Genomic DNA, 25,718 nt, shown 5'->3' with positions numbered 1-25,718 from the left:
GAGGCAAGCCTGCACTCAGGCCTACTTAGAAAGTTTTCATTCCTAAATGAAGCTTCTCCTTCCTAAGAATTCTGACAAATGTGCTGTGATTGGCTTTGCTTGGTCACGTGCCATCTGTGTCATCACAGAGATTAGCCTGGGTGGGTGGATAGATCAGCCTGATCTCTGAAGCTCCATCTAACCAACAGGGCTGAGAGTGGGGGAGAGGAGGCTGTCTAAATGTATCTTCCCCCTACCCACAGGGGAAGCATAGCAAGACCTTGTGATAGAATAAGGAGAGTAAAGATGGATTCTCTTTTGACTCACCTCTCTCTCCTTTAGAGAATGCTGTGAAGTAAAGGTAAATAATTAGAGTAGGACCAGTGTTACTCTCCATCACAGCCCTTCCTGATCCTCTGCTTCTCTGAACTCTTACAGCACCTGTGAACTCCACTAAGCAATGTAACATTGAATCACATACTGCTTTATGATCTATAGAGGGGCTGTGTATTTATTAGTCGGGCTTCTCCAGAAAAGCAGAATCAATAGGGTGTGTGTGTGTGTGTGTGTGTGTGTGTGTGTCTGTGTGTGTGTGTGTGTGTGTATAGACAGATACATAGATAACATAGGTAATGATTTTTTATATGTAATTGCCTCACATAATAATGGAGGTTGGCAAGTCCAAAATCTGCAGGTGGGCTGACAGGCTGCAGACCCAGGAGAGCTGAACATTCCAGTTTAAGTCCAAAGGCAGTCTTCTGTAGAATAAGAAAGAGCCACATTGCAGATGAAGTCCAAAAGCAGTCTGAAAGAGAATTCTCTCTTGCTGGGGAGAGCCAGTCTTCTTGTTCGTCAAGCCTTCACCTGATTGGATAAGGCCCACCCACACTATGGACAGCAATCTGCTTTACTCAAAGCCCACCAATTTAAGTATTAATCTCATCCAAATATACTCTCACAGAAATACCTAGAACAATGTTTGCACCAAATATCTCGGTACTCTATGGCCCAGTCAAGTTGACACATAAAATTAACCATCACAAGTTGTTTTTATATTTATCCTTATTTTATTTGATCCTATTTTCTGGAAATTTTTTCTCTGGAAATATTCTATTGCTTGTTTTGCTACTCCAAAGAAATGTTGTGATTTTTTCCCACTAAAAAGGACATTTGTATCAGTTGATTCTAATTATAGTTCTTTTTAGAAAAGGGGTTTTCTTTTTATTTTAATTAACAAAGTTAAATTTTAAACAAATATTTTTGCCAGTAGTCAATACTTGCAAAATAATTTTGGCCCTTTCAAAATTACTAATATTATCTGAAACCAAAAACTGTGGTGAGGCAAGTGGTTATTTTTAAAGAAACCCATTTAATTGTTCTGCTTAGCCCATCTATTGTTTAGACAAAAGGTTGTTATGCAAAACTCAGTATACAAAGATGGAAATTTGTCTTTTTTAAATTTTTTTCTTAACGTTTATTTATTTTTGAGACAGAGAGAGACAGAGCATGAACGGGGGAGGGTCAGAGAGAGGGAGACACAGAATCTGAAACAGGCTCCAGGCTCTGAGCTGTCAGCACAGAGCCCGACGCGGGGCTCGAACTCACGGACCGCGAGATCATGACCTGAGCCGAAGTCGGCCGCTTAACCGACTGAGCCACGCAGGCGCCCCAAGATGGAAATTTTTCAAAAATAAATATTCATAAATCTAGAAAAAATTCTCAGTTAAGATTGTTTAAATAGCAATATTCAATAATGTATTTAAAATATATGAATATTTAATATTCATGAACTTATCTGCTAGCAGGCAGTACAGGCCTTTAGATAGATTACAAACTAGATTGGAGTTACTATAACTTCTAGGAGGACATCAGGACAGAGTACATAAGTTTTCAGGTTTCTCTAAGAATCTTCATATCCACATTTGTTTTTACAGTTGCAGATAAAAGCTATTGTTTCAGTGCATCTTAAATGCAAATTCAGTGCCTGTCAGTTATAGGAGAGGCACTTCCTCTTATTCCTCCAGATCCCAGTTATTCTTTGCTGTTATCATCCAAGTTGTTTATTGGAGATGTGGACATACACTGGTACCACACAGAAATATACTATTCGCAGCTATTGGGCTAAATGAGAGTTAGAAACATCAGAATTAAGATAGGGTTGTTATTGTTGTTGGTTATCAAGTAAGTATCTTTCAAATCCTGTGTGTGTGTTTTTTTTTTCTTAATGGCTGTTTAATTTTGCAATATTACATAGTTTTGTAATTTATTATGATGTCATGTAGAGATGAAAGGAGAGTAAAAGCTGTAGGGAGAATAAAAAGTTAGTAACAGGTAAAGGAGAAGAGGGAAGGAAGAAAAAAAATGAAAATAACCTAAGCACACAAAGTTGGGTCCTGCCTGCTTTGGCTAGTGGATCACCACTAACTGGATCAGATGAGGTTCACTGTTGTTTTGTTTGGTGGGTTGGTTTTTTGTTTGTTTTAAAACGTTTATTTAGTGTTGAGAGAGAGAGAGAGAGAGAGAGAGAGAGAGAGCATGAGTAGGGAGAGGCAGAAAAAGAGGGAGACGGGATCCGAAGCAAGCTCTGCACTATCAGCATACAGAGCCCATGTGGGGATCAAACACACGAACCGTGAGATTATGACCTGAGCCGAAGTCTGTCCCTTAACCGACTGAGCCACCCAGGCGCCCCAAGCTTCAGTGTTTTGTCCTGTATTATGGATATTTCTTACAGAGTGCAGATGTAAATAGATGCCAGCATTTGATTACAATCACAGCTCCGATCTGTAGACATCCTTCGACAGAGTCATCAACATCTTTATAGCAACTAAAATCATTCTGGATACAGATAGTCATTTATCCTGCCCAGACCAAGAAGCTCTACATGGAGAACTCAGTTCTAGGAATCCAAGCAATTATTCACATTCACCATACAGCAACACCTCAGTGACCTGGAGCTCAGTCTCTTAGGTTCTTTCAAAACAGAAACCTAATCCCTCAGGAGGTGGCCTGGGTTAGTTTTTTCTTCATTAATTCCACAATATTTACAAAGCTCCTGCTATAAGTAGGGCACTGTGCTAAGTACTAAGGATAGAACAATGAGCATATCCCCTCAGTCTCAGTCAGAAATCTCACCCAACATTTACGGTTCGTCTCTACTGTGACCATCCCTGAGGACTCCCCATGAAGCCCACCGCCCTTGAACTCATCCTTTGACTTACCAACGCATCTTACACTGGATCCTCCCCATCAGAGGATAAGCTCACAGGCAAGCCCTGTGTTTTTAGACTTCCTTTGTACCTCGCACAGTTCGCCTGAGACACTAAACAAGTATTTGTTGAACTAATTAATGAAATACCTGTCACCAGGCACCAAACTGCAATCTGTACTACTCTCAAAGGCTTTCCAGAGCATGCTTCTCCCATAGATACTTTTTTTTTTTTTTTACAAGTTTGGTTGCCTGGCTCTGCAAATTAGCCTCTAATTAGCCTCTGCAAATGAGAAGAAGTGCATGACTGGAAGTAGGGAAAGGTTTTCAGTGAGACATTCTTCATAATGTGAGGCTGGAAAATTCAAAGCTGCATTACCATGGTAACCCTATTTTCATAATGATGACCTGATTCACTATGAAAAAGTTAAACGATATTTTCTACTGTTTGTTTAAGGTAGTAGAGAATTGTACAACAAAAGTAAGATGCTTAGAAAGGGGCAAGCATTGCTTACCTGTAAAAATCGCTTGTGTAGATCTGTAGCATTGTACAATGCTCTCCGTTGGCGAGAAGAGATTGAGCAATTAGCCAGTATGTTTATGTGCATATTTTTGCCAGGATAATGTGCGTTTCTGTCATTCCACTTTAAAGAGTTGCAGTCACCTTAAGAAAATAATCTTATATGGATGGTTTCAGTGATCTTCCAAGGAACCTATCACATAATTCAGTAAGAAATTTAAGGAAAGGAAAGAGACAAAAACAAAACACATGAAAAATAAATATCCCCTTAAAGCCATAAAGCCCAGATCTTCTATCTTCTATCTTCTATCTGGCTGCTTTAAGGTATGGTGGGAATTATTTCCAATTCAACTATTTCTAGTCCTCTCACCTGTTAAAGTAGGAAGTCTTTAGGAAAAAGCTTTTAAATTAAAATTTTGTAAAACAGACTTTTTTTGAATACTGTGCAAGTAGTTTCATAAGAAAGAAAATTACAGTATTGTTTATAAACAATTTACAGTGCTGAGTTGCTATTTTTTTATTGTTTAAGTTGCATTAGATTTCCCAAAAGCTATTTGGAAAAAAAATTGTAATAGGAAGGCCTGTCCATTGTATTTTTCAGAAGAAAGCTGGTTTTCACAATATTATTCACATTTTGTAAACAGCATCAATGAACCTGCACATAAAAGGTTAAATGTTTGCAGACCATTCTTTTTTGCCTCAAAGATCAGAGACAAATTACTATTTTTATTTTACATTCCCTTGATGAGGATAATGATAAACAGCTGTCACTTCAGTGCTTGGACTGCAAAGAATCCTATTGCAATCCTATAATTTAAACAAAGAGAAAAGCCATAGTCATACTCAGTATACATACAGAAAAGAGCACAACAGAGAATTTGATTAGAACTGGGTCAGGGAAGAGGGAGTATTTGCTGTCTGAAATTACTCAGTTAGAAGAGAAAGGCCATGTATGCACATTTTCCCCATTTATCTTAGACATATTAGAGAGGGTAAGTGTTTCTTCTTTCTTTCTAAACTCAGGAAAGAAATTCAGTTTGCCTTGTGAATTTCGTGACTCCCATCATGTCCGTGGTATTATCAGAGAAGTTCAGGTTTGCATGTGACCGCATGTTTTTCCAAAAGCAAAAGAGAATTTCAAATTGTTTTATGGGTTTTCTGGAATACTTCTCTCTCTTTTTTTTTTTCCCCGTGTTGAGAATTAAACCATTCAGTGTTCTCCATTCACTCCGACACTTTCCCTTATTAAGTGCATCTGGTTTGAAAAAGTGAAAGTGAACGTCTTGTGCATATTTTGATGTGTAGAGAGTAAAGTAAAGCTAAATGTTAAAAAAAAGTGTGAAATGGGAAAATTCAGTGTTTCTATATAAAAGTATGGATGATGATGTAACTTTCTTAGTGTTTCATATTTCTGCAGGTTCTTCTAAAAATACTACTTATTCTACTTTCCTCTTTTGTTTCAATAATTTGGTTTTTAATAAATATCACTACTTCACTGACACCTTTTTTCCTAGAAACTCTTTTTTACATTTATTATTTTATCTATGAAACTAAGTTGATGTACTATGGATGTTTCACTGTTTCATAATACTTCTTGATTTTTTTATACTTAAGGAAAAAAAAAGAAATTTGTTAAAATTGAATGCCTCTGACATTTATTGAACAAATTTCAGCTCTCAGAGACTCACCATGCTCTTCTATAGGTTGACAATAACAATGGCCCCTCCCTCCTAAGGTAGCAGTGTGGGTCTTCTATATAAAGTGCTTAGCATAGTACCTAGAACACAGCAAGTGCTCAATAAATGTTCTTGGGAGAGGTGGAATATTGAGGCTAGAATGTCATCACCTCTGACTGTTAAATACCATAACAAAATCCCAGTATACTTCAGATCAGAGAGACAAACTGAATTGTATTTTATCCATTATGGAGGTTTGTATTGTTTTGTATAAAAGGTATTTTCCTCACAAGGCTGTTGGTCATCTGTTCTCATATATATATATATATATATATATATATATATATATATATATATTTATATATATATATATATATATTTATATACAATTATATATATTTATATAATATATATAGTATATATTATATATAACATATATTATATACTATATTATAATTATATTTTTTCATAATCATTTTATCATTCTCACTGTTATCAAGTCATAATGGATCCCAGCTCATCACCCTGGGGTTTCTCTGGTCTCCAATTCCTCTGACACATGGGCAGGCACACTTGGATACCCTGAAATGCACCAGAGCAGCCTCCTTGGTTTCGGTGAACCCTTTTGCAGTTGTTAACTCCTCCTCCCATGCATCAGGCTCTGTGCCGGGTGCTGAGAAGAGAAAGATGAATAAGACCCCAGAGCCCAGTAGGGGGAGGAGCATAAAACTAGGCTGGATATTAAATAGTAAAAGTGAATACAAGACACAGAGGAAGCACAGAGCAGGGGAGTGTTGGGGGTCTGGGGGCCATCAGGAGCTTGTCCGGAAGGGGTGATGATGGAGCAAGGCTCTGAAAGATGAAAGTTCTTCACAGGTGGGAGGGAGGGTTCCAGGCAAAGGGCACTAGCTTGCAGAACACATGGAGGTGTAAAAAAAAATACATTTTCCATTTTTATATTGCTTGAATTGAAAATGTTTTATGCTCAAATTTTTCACCTTGAATTTTCATAACGTATGTTGAGAGTCCAGCAGCTCTCTAACTCTATTCCATGAATATTGAGAAAAGAAAGAAAGAAGCTGACATTCGTTGAGGCCCTTGGCTAGGTCATCTCATATGTGTTATCTCTTTTAGCTTCCACAAGTTTTCCAGGGATGTGGGTCCCCATTTTAAAGACAGGGAGGAAGCCAGGTTTTAATTACATCAAGTAACTGAAGTGTGACCACACAACCTGTACACAACAGAGCCTGAATTTGAACCTACAGTTTTCACTTTCACATACAATATCCTTAACATGACATTGCAGTTACCACTGACTCTGACAGTTTGAGCTCAGCATGGAGCACATTTGCAGTGGTTTTTATACCCTAGAAAGAAGTTTGGGAACATGACTGTTTTTTCACTGCCATGGCTAACCTTCCCTCTATCGGCCCTCTATCACTTTATGGCCTTTTTTTGCCTGTTTATCCCAGATCCTATTGTGCTTGTATATCGCAAATTAATAATAAAAATAACTACATAAGACTTGATTTAGTTCTTTCTTTCATTGATCAAAGACCATTTAAAACAACTGTCCATTTTGAAACTTCCTCTACCTTGTTGTAGTAGAGTCGGATGCCTCAGAAATGTCCTCAAACTATCACCCGGAAGCATGGGGTCATACTCTCAGGACTGGAAAAATGACTGTTGTGTTTTAGACTGAGTACATTATTTTAATAATTTTTAAAAGTACTGGATATTTCTGAGCCAGAGAAGCCTATATAAATGATTAGAACCAATTTCTATCTTTGTTATTGTTGACTTTGTAGTGTACAAATATGCCTTTCACACATGCTTATTGATTCAAAAATAAAGTTTGTCATTTATACATCCATTTAAGCCATTTAGCACAGTGCTTTGCCTAGAACTGATTGGATGATTGAAAACCTGGCAGATCAAAGTATGTACATTTCCAAAGAAAAGTACTTCGTGTCTACAATGGAAGCAATAAATTATCCCCCCCCCCTTTTTTTTGCATTTGTAATTAAATCTTTCCAAATGTTAGAAAGTACCCAGACCACTAACAATATTTGTATCATGTTCTGGGGCTTAGATGCTCCAACCTGACTTGAAATGGAGACCATTTGTTCTAAATTGATTTCAATGCCAAGCCAATAGGTCAGCCCTTAATGATGAAGATGCCATTTCAGCCCAGCCTCTGGTGGATAAGCCAAAATTAATTAACTCAAGTCCCATAGTATAGAAAACAGATGCTTCTCTCATGTTGCACAAGTAAATTCTTTGTGTATAGATGTGTTCTGTTTTATTCAAAGAATAACAAGTTGGAAGTTAAAATTGTAAGTTTTCCACAATGGAGCCAGCCTTTAGTAGTGATGACAGAAGCATGAATTTACAGAACAAATTCCAGCAAGTGCATGGAAAAATGAATTATTCTCTATATCTCTTACTTTGGCCCCGGGCCAGGCTTAGGAGATTTAGTTTTAAAACCTGGGCCGATCCAAATGCTGATCCATCCCAGAACAGACCTAGGAGTTCCAGAACAACACCAAGGTTATTTCTAATCTATTGAATCCCTAAGAGACCGCTCCCAGAGGTTTACATCCGCATCATTCACTTGGATTCAGTTCTTTGGCCAGCTTGCAAATGGCTGAAGATTAGATTGTTCTCTAGAGGTATGTTGTTAGGTGCAGTGTTTATCTGGTTATTCATCTCAGTATTCACTCAGAACTAGAATAGTTGCTTTTCCTAGGCTGTGGCTCGCCGAAAGTAGAACAATAACTTCCTGGTTCTGATCTTTTTTCGGAATTAATGGGTATGTTTAAGATAAAGATGTTACCATCTAGTAATATAACTCCAAATATAGTCATCTGAAGTTGATCATCTGATAATGTATGGTATTTTTTTCTTCTGAACGAATGTGAAACAATCCATGTTTTCTTTCCTTTCTGTTAGACTGAAAATGATGAGAATGGCCAGGCAGAAAACTTTTCCATGGACCCACAGTTGGAGAGGCAAGTGGAGACCATTCGCAACCTCGTAGACTCCTACATGTCTATCATCAACAAATGTATCCGAGATCTAATTCCAAAAACAATAATGCACCTTATGATCAACAATGTAAGTGACTATAAACTGTCTCATTTTAACTTCTAACCTATCTTAGTATGGAAACTGCTCATAGTCTCATCAGTTTCTTTATGCTATTTTCTGGATGGTTGAAATACCTATTACCCAGGTTCATCATTTTCTATTACAATTGGTTAAGTGACTAACCAGAGAAAGAGGATTCAGGAAAGCAAACATGAAACTTCTAGCCACAGTGCTGTGGTATTTCCTACTGTCTATCTCTTGAAAAGTATGCATTTGCTCACAATAAAGCAGAGCAAGAATACTGTAGCTATAGTCGGGGCGTAAGATAATTGCAAAGGCAACAATAAAACCAGATGCCCCGGCTCCTAGATTTTGAGATTAAAGGCAAAAGATATTTATTTTTTTCTACACACATAGACATAAAATATATTAACATGGTTATTTTACACCTTCTAAAAGCTATGGAATGCTATTTTAACCTGGGAAAATGGCTTTTTGCCCTATCCCCTTGGATTAAAAGTCAGTCAACTTTTCTAAAGTAATGATGATATTGCCACAGATCTTAAAGTGCCTGCTACACTAGCCCTCAATCGATCTGTATCATGTAGAATCTCTCCTTTTTCATGGTTATTTTTATAGTAGTCAGGATATGATACTTAAATTATGGTCTAGTTTGGTTCTCTGGGTAGCTAGTTTATTAAAGTACAAGTTATATCCCAAGTTATTTGAGAAATTTTCTTTTAGATAAGATAGGCTGTAATGGGGTGCCTTATAACAGGCTTTTCTGACTCTTGAAAAGGAGATACCAGCATTTTTAGTTCTAGCAATCTTCTAGGGGCACCTTTTTATTTAAATCAATGATATATTATGAGCATTTGCTTGTAACAAATAAAAATTAGCTGGCAAAGGTACTAAAAAGAACCCCGTGCTAGAACTTAGGAGAAACCTGTATTCTAAGCCTGGCTCTGCTACAAACTCTATTGACCTAAAGACAAATCAGTTAACTTCTTTGCATCTAGGTCCTCCATATGTAAAACACTAATCATAGAAAAAGTACCCGGCTTAGGGATTTATTCCAGAAGATAATATATATGGAAATACAATGAAAAATATACTTGTAAGAAAGCAGTGTGGCTGGCTGCCTATATAAGAACTATAAAAAGCCTTTATCCATATTTCAGGATTTATTTCAAAATTGTGTTTGTAAATATGACCTTCTGTTGTTGTTCATGGTCTATTCATTCCTTGAATAAAGGTTTCCTTGAAGAAACCCCTTGAAGGAAACCCTTCTTGAAGAAACCCTAAGCACCCATGGTTTTTACCTAACTCCATTCCCAGACACATTTTTGCATATTCAACCAAGGTTAGTAGGATACTTGGAAGTATCAGCAGTTGGTAAGCAATATATTGGAAATTTGCAAACTATGAATTGTATTCTTCAGCTTAGTCAGCAGCCTACTGTGTGACCTGAAGCAAATTATTTGGGCCCTCTGAACTGAAGTCAGTCACTTCTAAAATTACGGTAAGAACAAGGAGCTGCCTCACTGTATTGTCAGAGAACATAATAAATGCAACTATATGCCATTTTGAAAAATATAAAGTAGTAAACAAATAGTCTGTGTATTTTTAAAATTACCCTCTTAACTTTGCTTAAATGAGTTCAGGTTGTTTTGCCGTGGTATATCCAGGCACTTGCTTATTTAAACATTTTCCTGATTAAGTATCATTTATCTTTTCACGATTTTATCGTAAGTCATTAGTGCTGCCATCAGTTCAAACACTAGGTTGCTCTGCGCTATATTAAATCATTAGCACAGGAAATAGCACTTCCTGTCTAGAGCTGTAAGGAGTAGCCTGACACTAATTAGTTAAAAGGAGGAAAAAAAATGACTCTCTCACAAATCCATCCTACTTTCACCTTCTCAAGAAACACACACACACATACACAAAGAAATGTGGGAGTAATTGCCCTCACCCCTCACCGGTGTGCTTGTTGGCTTTAATGAAATGGCTAAACCCCCACCTCCAGGGCATAATCCATGGAGGCAGAGCTCTTGGAACTGTCTTGAGAGAGACCTTCAGAATGATGAGAACGAAGACTTCAATTCTGACCTGATCGGCACGGTCAGACCTTGACATGGAGATTAATAGGAATGTGGAGAAAACGGAAACATCATGTAATGCCAGATTCTTACGAAATTATGGTTATCTTTCTTTGAAATTTAACTTTTTGTATCTGTCAGAAAATAGTTTTACGTATCTCAGATGACCACTTTTCCTTGAGTATTATTTTATCTATGTTTTTACTGTGTATATAAGAATATATAGTTTTTTATATATTTGATCATTATATATGTAAAAATGTAAAAAAATGGCTATTTTTAAGTGTCATATTCTCATAGCATCTTTTTGTGCAGAATGTCTGAGCCCTTTTTGTTCATTCTGGAAGTGTTCTATTGAGTACAGGGAAGAGAAACATGGTGGACGCCCAGCACCGTGTCGTGCACATGTGTTGATTTTTTATTCACTTTAAGGTGCAGAGGTCTTCAAGGTAGAGAATTAATCATAGAATCACAGCTAGAAAACAAATACCTTGACTGCTCATTCTAAATTCCATTCACTTAACCCTGCTGTTTCTGGAAATGGCTTTGGGTAGACGCTCCAGAACCGATAAATGCCTGAAACGGGGTCCTCTGCCTGTGGACAGTCACCATGGAAGGTGGTGCTGTGGCCTTTCCTCTTTGAAATGCGAATGGCTGCTCTGCCTTCTGAAAAAGAATATGTTTCAGCCAACTTTTATAAAGTTCAGAATTTGGTGGGCAGTTTCCTTTGAAAGTTTACATTAAGTGTTCTGCCACTCAAGTCTCCATATGGAATTATTTAAGAAGTTTAAAGCCAGCAATAAATGCCTTGCCTCAGACATACTGTAAGCCTTTGTCTATTGAAGGGCAGCAGCTGTTTCATTGCTTAAGCATGCTAGGTAACAGCGGCACAAAGAAATAGCACGTTTATGACAGCCGGTCCTTCTGGTCAGGCTACAGTCGAAGCAGCAGACTTTTGTTCAGGACACACATTAACACCCCATGGCAAGCACAGTTTGATGGCCTCTCCTCCGCAGCTCACTCCACCGGAAGATTCGTCATCAGAAAATCAAGAAAGGGGATCCAGCCTGATTGTAAAAGTGTGACTGGCAAAGTGGTCCACAATTCTGTGTTGGGACCCATAGGACAGCCACCCACTGGGTACCCATTATTTTGCCCAGATTATAAATGAAGAAACTGAGCCTCCGAGAGGTTAAGTGACTTTCCCAGGGTCACACAGCTGGGGCTGGCAGGGTCAAGATGAAAATCCAGATCCTCCCATTTGCAGTCTGAGGGTCTGTCCATTTTAACGTCCGTTAATGCATATGGCGAGGTTAGGAAAACTAAATACAGCTCAACCTTCTCAAACTGGGGGACTCCTATCCCCACAGCACATACCTGGTGTATCTTCCCAGAAGGTTCATTTACTCAAAGATTTCATTAGGTTGTTTGCATATGAGAAGCAATGTTTTACATATTAACTAGAAATTCAAGCAAACCCAGATAATACAAAATAGAACATAAAGTTTTTATGAAACTTTTTAAGAACCAAATATGAAGCCTAGAGGCGTTTCACACTTGGAGTGTGTGCTGCTCCTGGACCCCCGGAGATCCACATCCACTCTCCTTGGCCATTGGCACTTTGCTGGAAAATTAGTAACATGTGCCCTAGTTTCAGAACTCGCTGTAACTTTCGTGTGTATGAAGTAGAGTGTTATTTCAAATGTTCATTATTTGAGGTGAAAGTACACCTTAAATACCAGGACACTGAGTTTGTTTCTGTGGGTCAAGAACTCAGCATCCTGCTCAAGAAACAGATCGGGACCAGGGTCCAGAAGTCCCCCTCGTGTTTCCCCTCCCCCCCACCCTCATCACATCCCCCCCCCCCCAAGGGTAACTCTCCTGATTTTTTACAGCATAGCAGGGTGCTGCCTGTTCTCGAACTATGGAACCATAGTTCCATAGAACTATGGAATCATATATAGTGCGTGCTTGTTGGTGTCTAACTTCTTCTGCTTGACGTTATGTTTGTGAGTCAAAGGATGTTGCTTTTTAAAGAAGGGAAACGTCATTGGTCTCTAGCAGAACTAAATCCCTGAGAAATGGAAAGGGAGCTAAAGCAGACGTGAAAGAACTGTGAGAGCTCAAAAAATCACAAGCTTGTCACCAAGCCCTTTTCCCAAAGTAAGCACGTTTACACTTCTCAGTTACGTTTTTTACATACTTACCCGTGTGACCGCGAGCAGTCACAGACTGCAGCCCTCCCGTCTAGAGACGGAGAGACCTTAAGGAAACGGTCTTCTTAGTAACAGAATTGTGTGACAATTCTGGGAATGTCCCTTCCATTTGTGAAGGCCTTAAAATGGTCTTAGTTATGAAGACAAAAAAAGGTCTAAGTTGCAAACCTATCACAGGTTGATAGAGAAGGGTTAAAGTAAGAAAGAGGGGAAAACATGTGGAAGGTTTTTAATGACCTCACATTCCTCTACACTGAGCAGAACGACATGGCACAGTCATGCCTGTTTATCTAGCATGTGGAGTCTGAGCTGCAGTGAGGTTTTGCGTATGAGGATTTTTTTTGTGGACCGTGCCAAGATGTATAGGTTATAAGGTGTTATAATTAATTAAAAACATAAATATTATTTCAAGTCTTACATCCAAGTATAATTCGTCTATGTCACCTTCCGTGAGGTACATTCCAAATGCCATCATCTCAAAGAGATCTACTTGGCCTCAATTGTCGTGCAGAATCCTTGATTTACATATTTGTACCAGGGACACACGGACTGCTCAGAAAGTCCCTGAAGTGTCTGGAAATTCCCTGAAGTCCCCCCTACCTTTGTTCCAGTTGTAGCATCACCGCGCTAAGCTAGCACATGAGTAGAGGCTAAAGTTTTGTTCCAGTGCAAAATAAAATGTTCACCTGCATACGCTCTGTATTGAACTCCGTATGTCACTTGATGCCTGCACTATTGCGATAGCTTGCTCTTTTGTTCTTGCGCGTCTGCTCACCTAACGCCAGTCTGGCCTATGTGCTTTAGCAAGAATAGCTTTTGTGTGCTGAGCACTAACGAAATGCGAGGCATTGTGCGAGGCAGTTTATGATCCTCAGGACAGCCCTTGACGCAGCTACAACCGCTGCCCTCATTCTGCAGATCAGGAACCTGAGACTGACAGAGGTTGCTATTTGCCTAAGAACGGGAAGCATGGGAGCTGGGACTCGGATTCAGAGCTGTTTGCTCCCAGAGCCTGAGCTCTTGACCACTGTGCTGCACCGCCGTTTTCTCCCATGCTAATCATACTCCTATGAATTCAGAGCTTTTGCCAAGTCTTTGGGACAGTAGGCAAGTTTTGGTGTGTAACATTTGATGTGGAAGAGTTGATTCAAGGCAGATCTTTTATCAGAATGCTGAAACAAGCCCTTATTATTTTATTTCGTGGTTTGACAGCTGCTTCTTACTTCAGACCTGCTTTAAATCTATTCTTGGAAGGACCTTCTTTTAAATTACGTTTAATAGATTCTAAGTGATGCTCCAGTTAGAGGTAAAGCTTCAGACTAGCTGAACTCGACTGCTGTTCAATGCCAGGAAAATTGTCTGGTTTTGAGTTCTGAGCTGCGCCATGTATCTGAGTGCACACACACACCCAGCCGTGGAAGATTTGTGTGAATGTCCCTGACTCCTTGGGTACTCCTTGGGACTCCTGCAAGTGTGCTGAAAAGTGAATAATTCTCCAAAAAAAGGGGAATGAAATATTCCCGAAGCTAACTTTACTGTCTTTCCTCGAAGTCTAACTTTCCTTCCTGACTTTAGATTTTCTGCTCTTCGACTCACCCAAACCTCAGTGGTTGAGGTGTCCTTGTTCCTTTCGTTCTTGCCCTGTCACATCAAAACAGCACCAAGTCGAGTTGGCTTTTCCTTTATAATGTAATTTAGCTGTGCCCATCTTTTCTATTCCACTGCAATCTTGCTAGATTAAACCCTCACCATCTCATAAATGATCTATTAGTCTTATAACAGATTTCTTTATCGCTGTTACCACCCTTACAAATTCTTTTCCAATCACAGACTAATTTCCTTAATCTCTCTTTTATCATTTCACTTACTTGTTTACAAGTTTTCTGTGGCTTCCCATTACCAAGTGGATAAGGTTCAAATAGTTTTCTTTGGCATTCAAGGCTTTCACATCTGGCCCTAGGTGACCTGGCCACATTTACCTTCCACAACTATCACACATAAACCTACCCTACTAGACAGTTGTCCAAATACATCCTGTCTACTAGATTACTTCCATATTTGAGTCACTCTTGGTTTACAAAATATGTGCAAAGAATACTTTTTATTTCACCACAGTGAAGCTGTGATTTACCTGAATTTTCTAAACTATTTACATAGTTTGATACCTTTAAAAAATAATAAAGCTATGTGTTTTAGACTCTTATCTCTTGGTTATGTATTTAACCACAACCCAGGAATTTTGAGCATCTGACAGCTATTCCGTTGTCTGCCTGAATTTGTAACAATTAAATATACTGGCCTTTGCTCTTTCTTAGAAAGACCCAGTGACTCTAGATAAGGGTTAGTTTCATTTAACAGAGAAACTGAAAAATCCAGGTTGGTTTATTTTTCTAGGCTTAAGTCAATTAGCATACTTCCTTGCCACTGTAAAATAATGATGCTTAAACATAAATTGTCTTTTTTTTTTTAATTTTTTTTAATCTTTATTTTTGAGAGAGAGAGACAGAGTGTGAGTGGGGGCGGGACACAGAGAGAGGGGGACACAGAATCCGAAGCAGGCTCCAGGCTCTGAGCTGTCAGCACAGAGCCCGACTCGGGGCCCAAACTCATGAACCGTGAAATCACAACCTGAGCTGAAGTCAGACGCCCAACCGACTGTGCCACCCAGGCACCCCCCAAATTGTCTTTTCTAAGCACTCAAAGTGGGGAAGACGGTAATGGAAAGAGCACCAGACCTTTAGTCAAAAGATTTGGGATTCAACCTAATGTTATGTGATTTGGAGCAACGTACTTAAACTCTGAATTTCAATTGCTTTATCTGTAAAATTGGGATCATAGGGGCCCCTGGGTGGCTCGGTCAGTTGAGCATCCAGCTCTTGATTTCAGCTCAGGTCATGATCTCACAGTTGGTGAGTTCGAGCCCCATATCGGGCACTGTGCTGACAGGCGTGAGCCTGCTTGGGATTCTCTCTCTCCCTCTCTCTGCCCTCCCTGCTCGTGCGCTCGCTCTCTCTCTCTGTCTCTCTCTGTCTCAAAAATAAATAAACATTAAAAAAATTGGGATCATAATACATTTCCTAAGTGTGTGGTGAGAATTAAATCAGAAGACTGCTGAAGGCACTTGGGACACACCATATTCCACCGATCCTCATTCACTTCACATTTAATATTTCTGACGCCGAAGATGCATGTCACATTCAATGGCATCTTGGCATTCTGTCATAGTTTACTTGATGGTGTGTTCTCTTTGTGGCCCAGAAAATCATGGTGTCTTCAAATTACTGGTATCTTAGACTTGGAGAAATATGGTGGCCAGTGCTCTCTCCCGCAGGGTGGTGCAGTATATGCATCCTCTCCATTCTCGTTCTGCTACAAAATGCCACTCCCCTAAGACTCATACGTATTGTTGGGACTTAAGTCTTTTTTCATGTATCTGCTAACCATGGAGACTCATGCCAGTTCTCATTACTGTTAAGTAGCTTCTATTGGAAACTTCTAGAAAGCGGAGACTCTCACTTTTTTTTGGTAAATCAACTTGCATAATTATAGAAGGTTCTGTGTTTAATAAAAATTCACTTATTGGTACTAATTCCACTTTTGAGATGACACTGCATCCTGGGATCTTGCTAGTGTTTCAGTGATTTTGGTAAGAGCTAGGAATACCAAGGAGTGGATGGCTTGTGGTATTATATAGGTTTCTTACATCAGTGTTTTCTGTTGAAAACACTGCTTCTTCCCTCCTGGTACCTGCCTCGTCTCTAAGCCAAGCAGCCTCAGACAATGTAGTGGAAATGCTTACGTAGCCAACAGGCCCTGCTCTGGCGATGGCAGGGTTTAGCCCTCTTTTCAACTAATGTAGGTTTTCCTTTAGTCCACAGCCATGAGACAGAGGGAAAAACTGTTCCTGCACTGGTGCTGAGAACTGGGAGGGCAGGAGGAAACTAGGAGTAAATAGATGCATACACACTGTACATCTTGCATACCTCACGCATCATGCACCTTTTCCCAGAGTGGGCTGTTGTAGACTTTGTCCACAGCCTCTGAGCCAGTTTATGCCATCTGACCGCACGTGTGTTCCCATTTTTATTTTTCTGTGGTGACCTGACAGGTTAAAGATTTCATCAATTCGGAGCTCCTAGCACAGTTATATTCTTCGGAGGACCAGAACACTCTGATGGAGGAATCTGCTGAACAGGCGCAGCGCCGGGATGAGATGCTCCGAATGTACCAAGCCCTTAAAGAGGCCCTCGTGATCATTGGTGACATCAACACCGCCACCACTTTCACCCCTGCACCGCCTCCTGTGGATGACTCCTGGATACAGCACTCCCGCAGGTAGGAAAATGGCCCCATGTCACCGGAGGCCTGCCAAGCTCACCCGGTATCATTTTCTGAGTTTGCTTCCCTAAACCAATATGAACCTGAAGAAAAAGGATAATGTAAGTCCAGGAGTGAAAGAGGAGGTCAGATTTTCCCAACCCCCTTCAAAAACAAGCACAAAACATCCCTACAGTGGAATGTTATGTGGTCATTAAAAAGAGTAAGTTCTATACTGAAATGAAAAGATAGTCAAATTAATGTGAAGCTTTAAAAAAAAAAAGTAAGTTGTAGAATGTTGTGTTCTAATATGTACAAAAAAGGAATTTAGAGAGAGAGAGAGAGAACATTGCATTATATGGCACTGTATTTTATTGTGTTGTATTATAGAAGGTATTTGAAAAGGATACACAAGAAACAGCTACTGGTTGTCTCCACAGAGTGCACGGTTAGAAGGAGGGAACCTCCTCTCCACCATTGACTCCTTGTATACCTTTTCTTTTTTTAAGTTTTTTTTAAAGTAATCTCGACACCCAGCATGGGGATCCGACCCAGGACCCTAAGCTCAAGAGCGGCATAGTCTTCCCACCAAGCCAGCAAGCAGTCAAAGTGTAATTTTTACAAAGCAACCAGGAAGCTATAAAATACTCTCTTAAAGATGAATTCAGACAGAAACTGCTCTGTCTCTCCCCAGGTCACCCCCTCCGAGCCCCACCACCCAGAGGCGGCTGACCCTGAGCGGTCCCCTCACGCGGCCCGCTTCCGGCAGAGGGCCCGCACCGGCCATTCCCTCTCCCGGACCCCACTCGGGGGCGCCCCCCGTGCCCTTCCGGCCCGGCCCGCTGCCCCCCTTCCCCAGCAGCAGCAGCGACTGGTCCGGAGCGCCCCCGCAAGTGCCCTCCCGGCCTACCAGGGCCCCGCCCAGTGTCCCCAGGTGAGTGCTCTGCGAGCAGCACAAGCCGGTGTGTGCTCTTCGGTTCTCTTCTCATAGCATGACAGACAGAGTTTATTTGGAAAAGAAAATCGCAAAGATATTATCCTACACATTTGCGATTTTCACCCGGGAAGGGTATTGTGGGCAAATGGTGGAGCCTGTGACACCATTTAAAAACCAATATGTGGTCCAAACCTCTCCTTTACCAACTGGCACACACTTAATGAGACCACAGAAAACTGGGTCCAAATGAATGACATTTGGGCAGCTGTTCGTAGAATCTGAGAGAGCACTTTGAAAGGCAAGAAAGAGCTGTGGCGGGGTTATTGCAAGCTGTGTGCGCCATAGGTCCCGAGAGTATCAGGAGCTAAGGCCTTGCCTTCTCTATTACCAAAGGAGTTCTAGAAAACCACTAACTTCAAGGAATATTATCCATCTGCCCTCTGAACTATAACCCTTAAGCCCAATATTATTAACTTTAATGTAGCCTGAGTAAAAACCGGACTGATTAGTTTGCAACCTTTTTTTTTTTTTAACTACGCATAGAAATTTTAACACGCACATGATGATTGCTGTGTGCAGTCGCTAACCATACATGAGATGGAACTTTGTACATTTGAATAATACACCTTGGCATGTGTAAGCAGATTTTTCAGGCTTGTGAAACAAAATACTGAATAAGTAAACGAAACTTGAAACGTATACAGTTGAAGCTATATTCTCACTTTTGTGCATTTACAGTCAAATATGTACAATATGTATAATTAGAGATTTTATTTTTTTTTAATTTTTTTTAATGTTTATTTTTTTTTTTTGAGACAGAGAGAGACAGAGCATGAATGGGGGAGGGTCAGAGAGAGGGAGACACAGAATCTGAAACAGGCTCCAGGCTCTGAGCTGTCAGCACAGAGCCCGACGCGGGGCTTGAACTCACAGACCGCAAGATCATGACCTGAGCCGAAGTCGGCCGCTCAACCGACTGAGCCACCCAGGCGCCCCATAGAGATTTTAAAAATAGAAGGAATTAGGAGGTTTTGTCCTCAACATCAGAAATTTTCAAAGGAAAGAACATTAGCCCATACAGAAATTTAATTTTTTTTTAATTCAATTCAGAGGATTAAAATATTTGTATGCTTAATGAAGGAAAACCTTACTATGCACGTACCATAAAACAGAAGTGACTTCCTCCGGCCCACGAACCCTGAGTCACCTCACCCTCTGATTGCGGGCCTTACATTTATTCTGATCTTCATACTTTTGGGTGAAATGAAGAGAAGGGGCAACTTAAACATGTAAACAAAGGGTGGTGTAGCAGGAATGGCAGAGGATGTGAAATCAGAAAACCTTGTTTGTCACAGACCTCGCACAACTCATTAAACTCTGAGCTAGGGGTTCCCCATCAATGAAAGAGGAACGATTTCACCAAGGTCGTTGCCCACGTCATATGAAATGAGGTGTTTGAAAGAGCCTGATAAACTGCAAGGCACTGTGGTTGTTAGGGTTATCATCACTTTGGTCCCAATCAGAAAGGATATATGTACTCTCAAACCTATTTTTTTTTTCTTAAAAATAGGTTCAGTTTATAACTCATTTGGAACACAGCTAAATTTCTAGTAATACTAGTAAAAGTGATAGCTAATATTTATTGTGCTCTCACTGTATGCTAGGCACTGTCCTAAGTGCTTTGCAGGTACATTTTTGTTTACTGCGCACAGCAACCCAAAAGGATAGGTTATTATCCACTTTACAGATGAGGCACAGAGTTCTAAACAACTTGCCCAAGGCTGCTCGACCAGACCCGAATGGAGCTGGGCTTTAATCCCAAGCAGTCTGACTCCAGAGCCCAGTCTCCTGACCACAATACCAGGGTTTCTCAACCTCGGCACTGCTGGCATTTTCCTTGTGGGGGGCTGTCCCACGCACTTCAGTATGTTTTGCAGTATCGGAGCCTTTACCCAGTGGATGCCAAGTCGTACTCCTCCCCTCCCCCCACAGTTGCAACTATAAAAATGGCAACATTGCCAGCGTGTTTGGGGAGGTGGGGAGTGGGGTGTAAAATCCCCCTCTCCTTGAGAACCACTGCACTACGGTATTTCAGAGATTTTTCCCTTCCGTGTAAAAAATAAATTAAAAAGATCATTGTTGAGTCTCACTGCAAGTCAGATTAAATTACTGTTTTAGGAAACTTCAGATTGACTGGGAAAGTGTCTGCCATTGTGCCAGGAAGGTATGGAGGCCACTGGGCAAGGGCGTTGAGAGTGGGAAGACAGGAGTCCCATAAAGAGTCGGCTGTTTTGTCTGTTTTGCTATAAGAAGGAACCAGAGCAACCTGGCGGTGCCTTTCCTCAGGAATGAACATGCATGTCTTTGTTTGCTTGCTTGGCTTTTTTACCTCTTTGTTTCAGATAAGCTGGCTTGCCAATACCCTTCAGAGATTCTGTTGAATGCTGAATCGGTTTGTTAAGTGGGATGGAGTCGCCCTTGGTATTCCCAAGCTCCTGCGCACAAGGTAGCAGGCAGGAATTGGTAGCTTGCGCTAGAGAAGGGGAATCACCAGCTTTAATGCATCTGTGTTGGGGAATTTATAGGACAGCAGTTAAGTTATGTTATTCAAAATTTCTAGAATATTCTCAGCTTGGAGCCAGATCTAACTTGCCCTGGCCTTGAAAAGAGTCTCAAATGTAAAACAGAAATGAGAGTTCAGAGTAAAAGAGGAAAGTTGGTTTTTGTGCTGAGCCTTCAAGTTTCAGCGCCAGTTCAGCACAACGGGAGGGAAACCCCTCTGGGGGGGTGGGGGGGGTCACCTGAGAGGGAGCAAGAAAGACTCTGTCAGGATCCTTATGCCTATTAAAGTTTAGCTTTAGATGAAGAATTCTGACCACATAAAGTCTGTTTTTAATAAAAGCCAGAGCAGGAATCCTACCAAATGCAAGCCAGAAATGGGGTTTAAGATTTCAAAAAAAAAAAAAAAAAAAAAAAAAAGGAAAGAAAGAGAAAAAGAGACGACAAAGATGGAAAAAGAAAGAAAAAAGTTGAGGAAGCTTTTGTTGAAACTTCACCTTGTTCTGTTTATTTATATATTCTGATTTCCCTCTATGAGTTGCCTCCATTTTCTCTATTAAAAACTTAAAAAAAAAAAAAATGAAATGCCATTATCCATCATCTCCAGGAAAACAACCCTTAGCTTTCCGAGAAGGAAGTTTGATTTTTTTTTTTTTTTCCCTAGCTCTTTACTTTCTTAAGGGCCCTTTCTCGTCCTTTATCTGAAACCAGAAACTCATAACGTGACAAGACAGTACAAACCATGTCCCGCCGGCTCCCTGTTGGGCATTAATATTACAGAGGCAGTAACTGAACTTTTAGAGGCAAAATATTCCTCCATTCGGCATGTGCCTGCACGTAGCTTTCTTCTGGATAATTTGCAACTTCATTAGCAAGTTATGATTTTGACTTTTAAGAGCATATATACTTTTAACCCTATTCAAAGGTAATGAAAGCACTTGCAGTTGGACAGAAACCATGAGCGTTCTGCTTTTTTTTTTTTTTTAATTATTATATATTTCCATTCCAATGTAAAGGAAGAGGAAGGAGAGAGGCGGGTGGAGTCATTTTTGGCCCCACTTTTCTCAGCTGCTCAAGCTGTTCTGGTTTATGTGCGTGGAGGCTTTCGGTGAAGAAGCTGGAAATACTGCGAGCTACATGCCTGTTTTAATTACTTCCACCTGAGCTGGGGGGGCATCTCTGTCCCAAAGAGACTCACCAGTAGGGATGCTTCTGTCATTAGTAAGTTCAGTGTACACAAATCTGATTTGTGGAACATTTTCTACCGCCAGAATATCTGACGTGCCCCTCCCCTCTCGCCCCACTCAACTCCTCTGAAGGGGCTAAAGCCCAGTTTGAAAATCCCAGCCAGTTTTGTTCTTGTTTAGGAAGATGATCTTAAGCAGACATCACCACCTCTTTAGGGGCCCTATTCTCTTACTTGAAGATCCCAATCTTCATCAAATACTAACGTGGGGGCTGATGTAGCTATTTTCAGTCACAGCTTCTTAAAATTAGTTAATTGGGAATCACAGCCTTTGACATTAACAGAACAAATTAACTGAAGCAGAGCGTGTTTTTCCTGGCAACAGCTGATTCTGGCATTATTTTACTCATTTGTCTTCTCCCCTCTCCTTGGACTAAGCTATTTTGCAACAGTCAAAAGGGGATAAGGGTGGGAGGAAGGGTCTCTATCCAAGGAAAAGCAAACTTCATTTGCCTCGTCACTCAATCCTCTCTTTAAAAAAATATATATTGAAAAACTGAAGTATGTTCTTTTAACTACCCTTGTCACCAAGTCTGATGGTGTCTTTTAAAAATGGCAAAACTGAATCATAGGAAAGGATTTGGCTTTTACCCCAACTCCTCCACATGACAGAAACGCAAGATGGAAACCAAGAAACGCTCCATCGGAGGACTTTCTGATGAGTGCCATCGCAAAGCTGGCACCCTGCTCTGCGTGCGCAGCCCCGGAGGGGCATCAGCACTGCCACAGGGTTTCCCACTCGGACCCATTCCGTGACTTATTCATTTCCCCCGACTTGACATGGCACCCTTGTGCCATGGCACCTTCTGGTCCCCCATTCTCCATAATTTACTGCTAAACCAACCATGGCAAAAGATACATAAATCCCTCTACACAAGGAGATAATTGTTGCACTCGTGGTCTTTTCTTTAAGGAAGTAAAAGCCATTTGGTTCTCTTTACAATTTAATCTTGTTTCAGACATTTGACGTTGATACCCTGCTGTGCTATATCTCTTTTACATATTTTATATGTTGATTTAATTGACAGTTGACACGGAACCCCTTTCACTTAGGGAGAAGGTCTCCTTGTTTTGTTTTGTTTTGTTTTTCAGCCAGTCCCCCAAATTTTGAGTAAGGACAAACCCACGATTCTTATAAGTGTGTCTTTGCATCCCTAACATGAAGGTTTGGTGCCATGAAGGATGAAGCTGCTGAGAATTGAAGTCATGGGCTCAGGGTACATGGACAATTAAGCGACTTTGGGGACTAGCCTGTGTCCGACTCTCCCGCAATCATGTCCTGGAAACATCCTGATTTGCTCCCTCTTCAAGAGCCCTCTAAAAGTATGACTTCTCTTAGCAGCTGAGTGTCATTTGGACAAATGATGAATTCGCCTTGTGATTTCTGATTTCAGCCATGAGGTTTCTTTTTTTTCCTTACTGTCCTTCCCCTTTAAAGAACAAATAAATAAATTTATGATTAGGTAGTCTGATTTTTCAGGGAACAGTTTTTATTTTTAGCGACTGGATTTAAAAGTTAAGCAAAAAAAAATTTTTAAGTATAAATGCCAAGAATAGAAACAACTTTGAGGTATTCTTTCTGATTCTTAATACTTAATGCATTTCATGAGGCTGCTGTGTCACAAAATTTGTTACTGAAATCCCAAATGTAATTAATAATTTGTTGCAGGTTTAACATGAGTTGTCATGATGCTTCATATATTTTAATGAAAACAGAAATGCGGCCATAAACTGTTCACTAAATAAAATATTCAATTTAATTTAAGCCCCTCAATTAACTATCCCATCAAAATCATTCAAATTCCACAACGATTCTGGTCGTAACATAATATTGCACTGAGGTGAATCGATGGTTAATGGCAAAGTTTTTCATTCTTCAGTCTCGGTTTCAATCTGGTTTAAGTGAAGGTAAAATTAGTCTGGTGGTTTCCTTCTTGGGTCTAGCAAACTTGAGTCTCCTTTACACAAACATCTCCATCCTGCCACAGTGCGAATGACGGGCAGCGTGTGTAGGTGAGGCCCGGGAACAGAACTGCAAGGGTTCTGAAGGTCAGAATCTGGGAGTTTTGCAGAGGTGTCGAGGCGGACTTCAGATTGCCTTTCTGTTTTCGATGTGTCCCCTATCTTACTTTTCCAAACATCCAATGTGGCAGGAGGATAGAAGAAAAAAGAAAAGAAGGAACGATCTACATCAAACTAAGTACAAGCAACATAAATGCAGACAGGCTGCAGGCAGTGGTAAATATAACAATATGCCGCTGTTAGCCCAGTGGTAACTGGCATTAAGTTAATGGAATACAACTGTTTCCACATCCCATGACAAATAATAGCAAATAGCTCTGTCATTGTTCTCTCTGGGGTTCTAAGTTGCTAAGCTTCAGCCATTGCAGGGAAAGCCCTTCTGAGTTTCAAGATACCCAGCCCTGCCCTGGGCTTCACCTGATTGATAGAGGAAGACAGCCAAGACAGGAGTCTGGCACAAGAGCCACTGACCAGTGAAAACTGCACAGTAAATGATGATTATTCTTCCTGTGGCCAGTCGGCAGCAAACTGTCACCGGTTGGAATCTGCTGAATGTTCCTCTATACAAGTTGATGTCAGCTCAAAAAAGAAAAGAACAGAGCAGAAGAGAAAAGGAAAAGAAAAGCGAACTGCACCCGGTGTAAGCAGACAGGCGCACACAAGCTAGTACTGCTCTTTCATCGTGCCCTCTTTTGTCTCCTTCGCTGTGAGAGAAGAGTGATTTTCCAGGGAAATCCTTCACATGCAGACAGTTCTGGTTAGATGGCATGTTTTTCAGTGACTTCAGAGATCCATAGCACGAACAGCTCATTCTCGGAGTGTGCTGCTCGGATAAAATTTAGAGGTGAGAGAGCCACAATTCATGGCCCTGAGCTGCCGGGTGCTTCTTCCTCCCCTCTGACTTATCAGCTACTGTGAAAGACTAGAAGCGAAATTTAGCTTACAAGAGTTGCTTTAGCTGATAAACAGCCAGGAAATTAAACATGAAATTGTAAACACTGCATCTTTCACTCAGAATGTGCCTTAAATGCTTACCTCCAGCAGTATGAGAAAGGGAGTTGAGGACTTAGCTGAGGGTTTGATGGCTTTTGTCTGCCTGACATAACTTTATTGCTGCTTAAACACAGAATTTTTAAATGCCCAACACTGAAATCCTTTAGCTCACTAGAGCCAACATACTGTAACCATTGTCTGGGGGAACCTCTGAAGCTAAACACGTATTTCCACCCTTTAGTTGCCAAATGAAATCCATCTGGCTTACTAAATGCTGTTGCCAAAAGAATATTACACTTTTGGTCTGGCCGGTATTTTTAAGTGTGGGGGGAGGGGGACAGTGTTGGGAGGGCATTGGCTTGAGAGAATCTGTATGTGTATTGATGCCCTATTACCTGTACGTGGATGAAGCTGAGATCACTTGGCAACTCTGATCAAAAATAGAAGAATTCCTACCTAGGGCAAAGTCTAAAGCCACAAGGTATTTAGGCAGCCTCATCATGGCATGGTACTTTCTTTTCCTTCTGGCTGCTTTTTAGGCATCAGAGCCACGTGATAAGCAAACCCACAAATAGCGGGTACCCTAATTTCTGGAATTATTTTTTTAATGATTCCCATAAACACTAGGAAATGTGTTCCTAGTGTTCCAGCCAAAATGATCAGCTCACATGAACTGTAGAGAGAACACATTCCATCCAAGGATCAGAAAAAAAAAAATGGTTAATCAAAATGGCAAATGTCAAAATTCTCAATCACTCATGGTCAATGTCAAGGCTGGGCCTTCTTGACTTACTTCAATTGCTCAGACATAAGGAGAGTTCCAAACCTTCATCAAGTCAATGTTTTCCCCCAT

General features: G+C 40.5%; 2 protein-coding genes across 8 annotated transcripts in view; one reads left to right on the top strand and one right to left on the bottom strand.

Annotated features, from left to right (window-relative positions):
* The window catches only part of DNM3 (dynamin 3), a 569,424-nt gene that overhangs the window by 520,904 nt on the left and 22,802 nt on the right, over positions 1 to 25,718 (top strand). For 3 of the 7 annotated variants that reach the window (XM_053909278.1, XM_019424838.2, XM_019424889.2), the window contains 3 exons: positions 8,336 to 8,500; positions 16,900 to 17,126; positions 17,803 to 18,042. In XM_053909278.1, the coding sequence (XP_053765253.1) occupies positions 8,336 to 8,500; positions 16,900 to 17,126; positions 17,803 to 18,042 (632 nt within the window). Of the gene's footprint in view, positions 1 to 8,335; positions 8,501 to 16,899; positions 17,127 to 17,802; positions 18,043 to 20,223; positions 20,798 to 22,942; positions 23,611 to 25,718 lie in introns of those variants that run through there. The other 4 variants (XM_053909279.1, XM_019424902.2, XM_053909280.1 and 1 more) reach the window with 3 other exon arrangements.
* Positions 16,862 to 25,718, bottom strand: part of PIGC (phosphatidylinositol glycan anchor biosynthesis class C) — a 47,577-nt gene continuing 38,720 nt past the window's right edge. The window contains exon 4 of the transcript XR_008424669.1: positions 16,862 to 17,196. The gene's annotated coding sequence lies outside the window, so the exon portion shown is untranslated. The remainder of the gene's footprint in view (positions 17,197 to 25,718) is intronic.

Source organism: Panthera pardus, unplaced genomic scaffold, assembly GCF_024362965.1.
Source record: "Panthera pardus isolate Hobbes unplaced genomic scaffold, ASM2436296v1 HiC_scaffold_21, whole genome shotgun sequence".
In the NCBI taxonomy this organism is placed as follows: Eukaryota; Metazoa; Chordata; class Mammalia; order Carnivora; family Felidae; genus Panthera; species Panthera pardus.
This window is presented reverse-complemented; position numbering and strand designations above follow the sequence as displayed.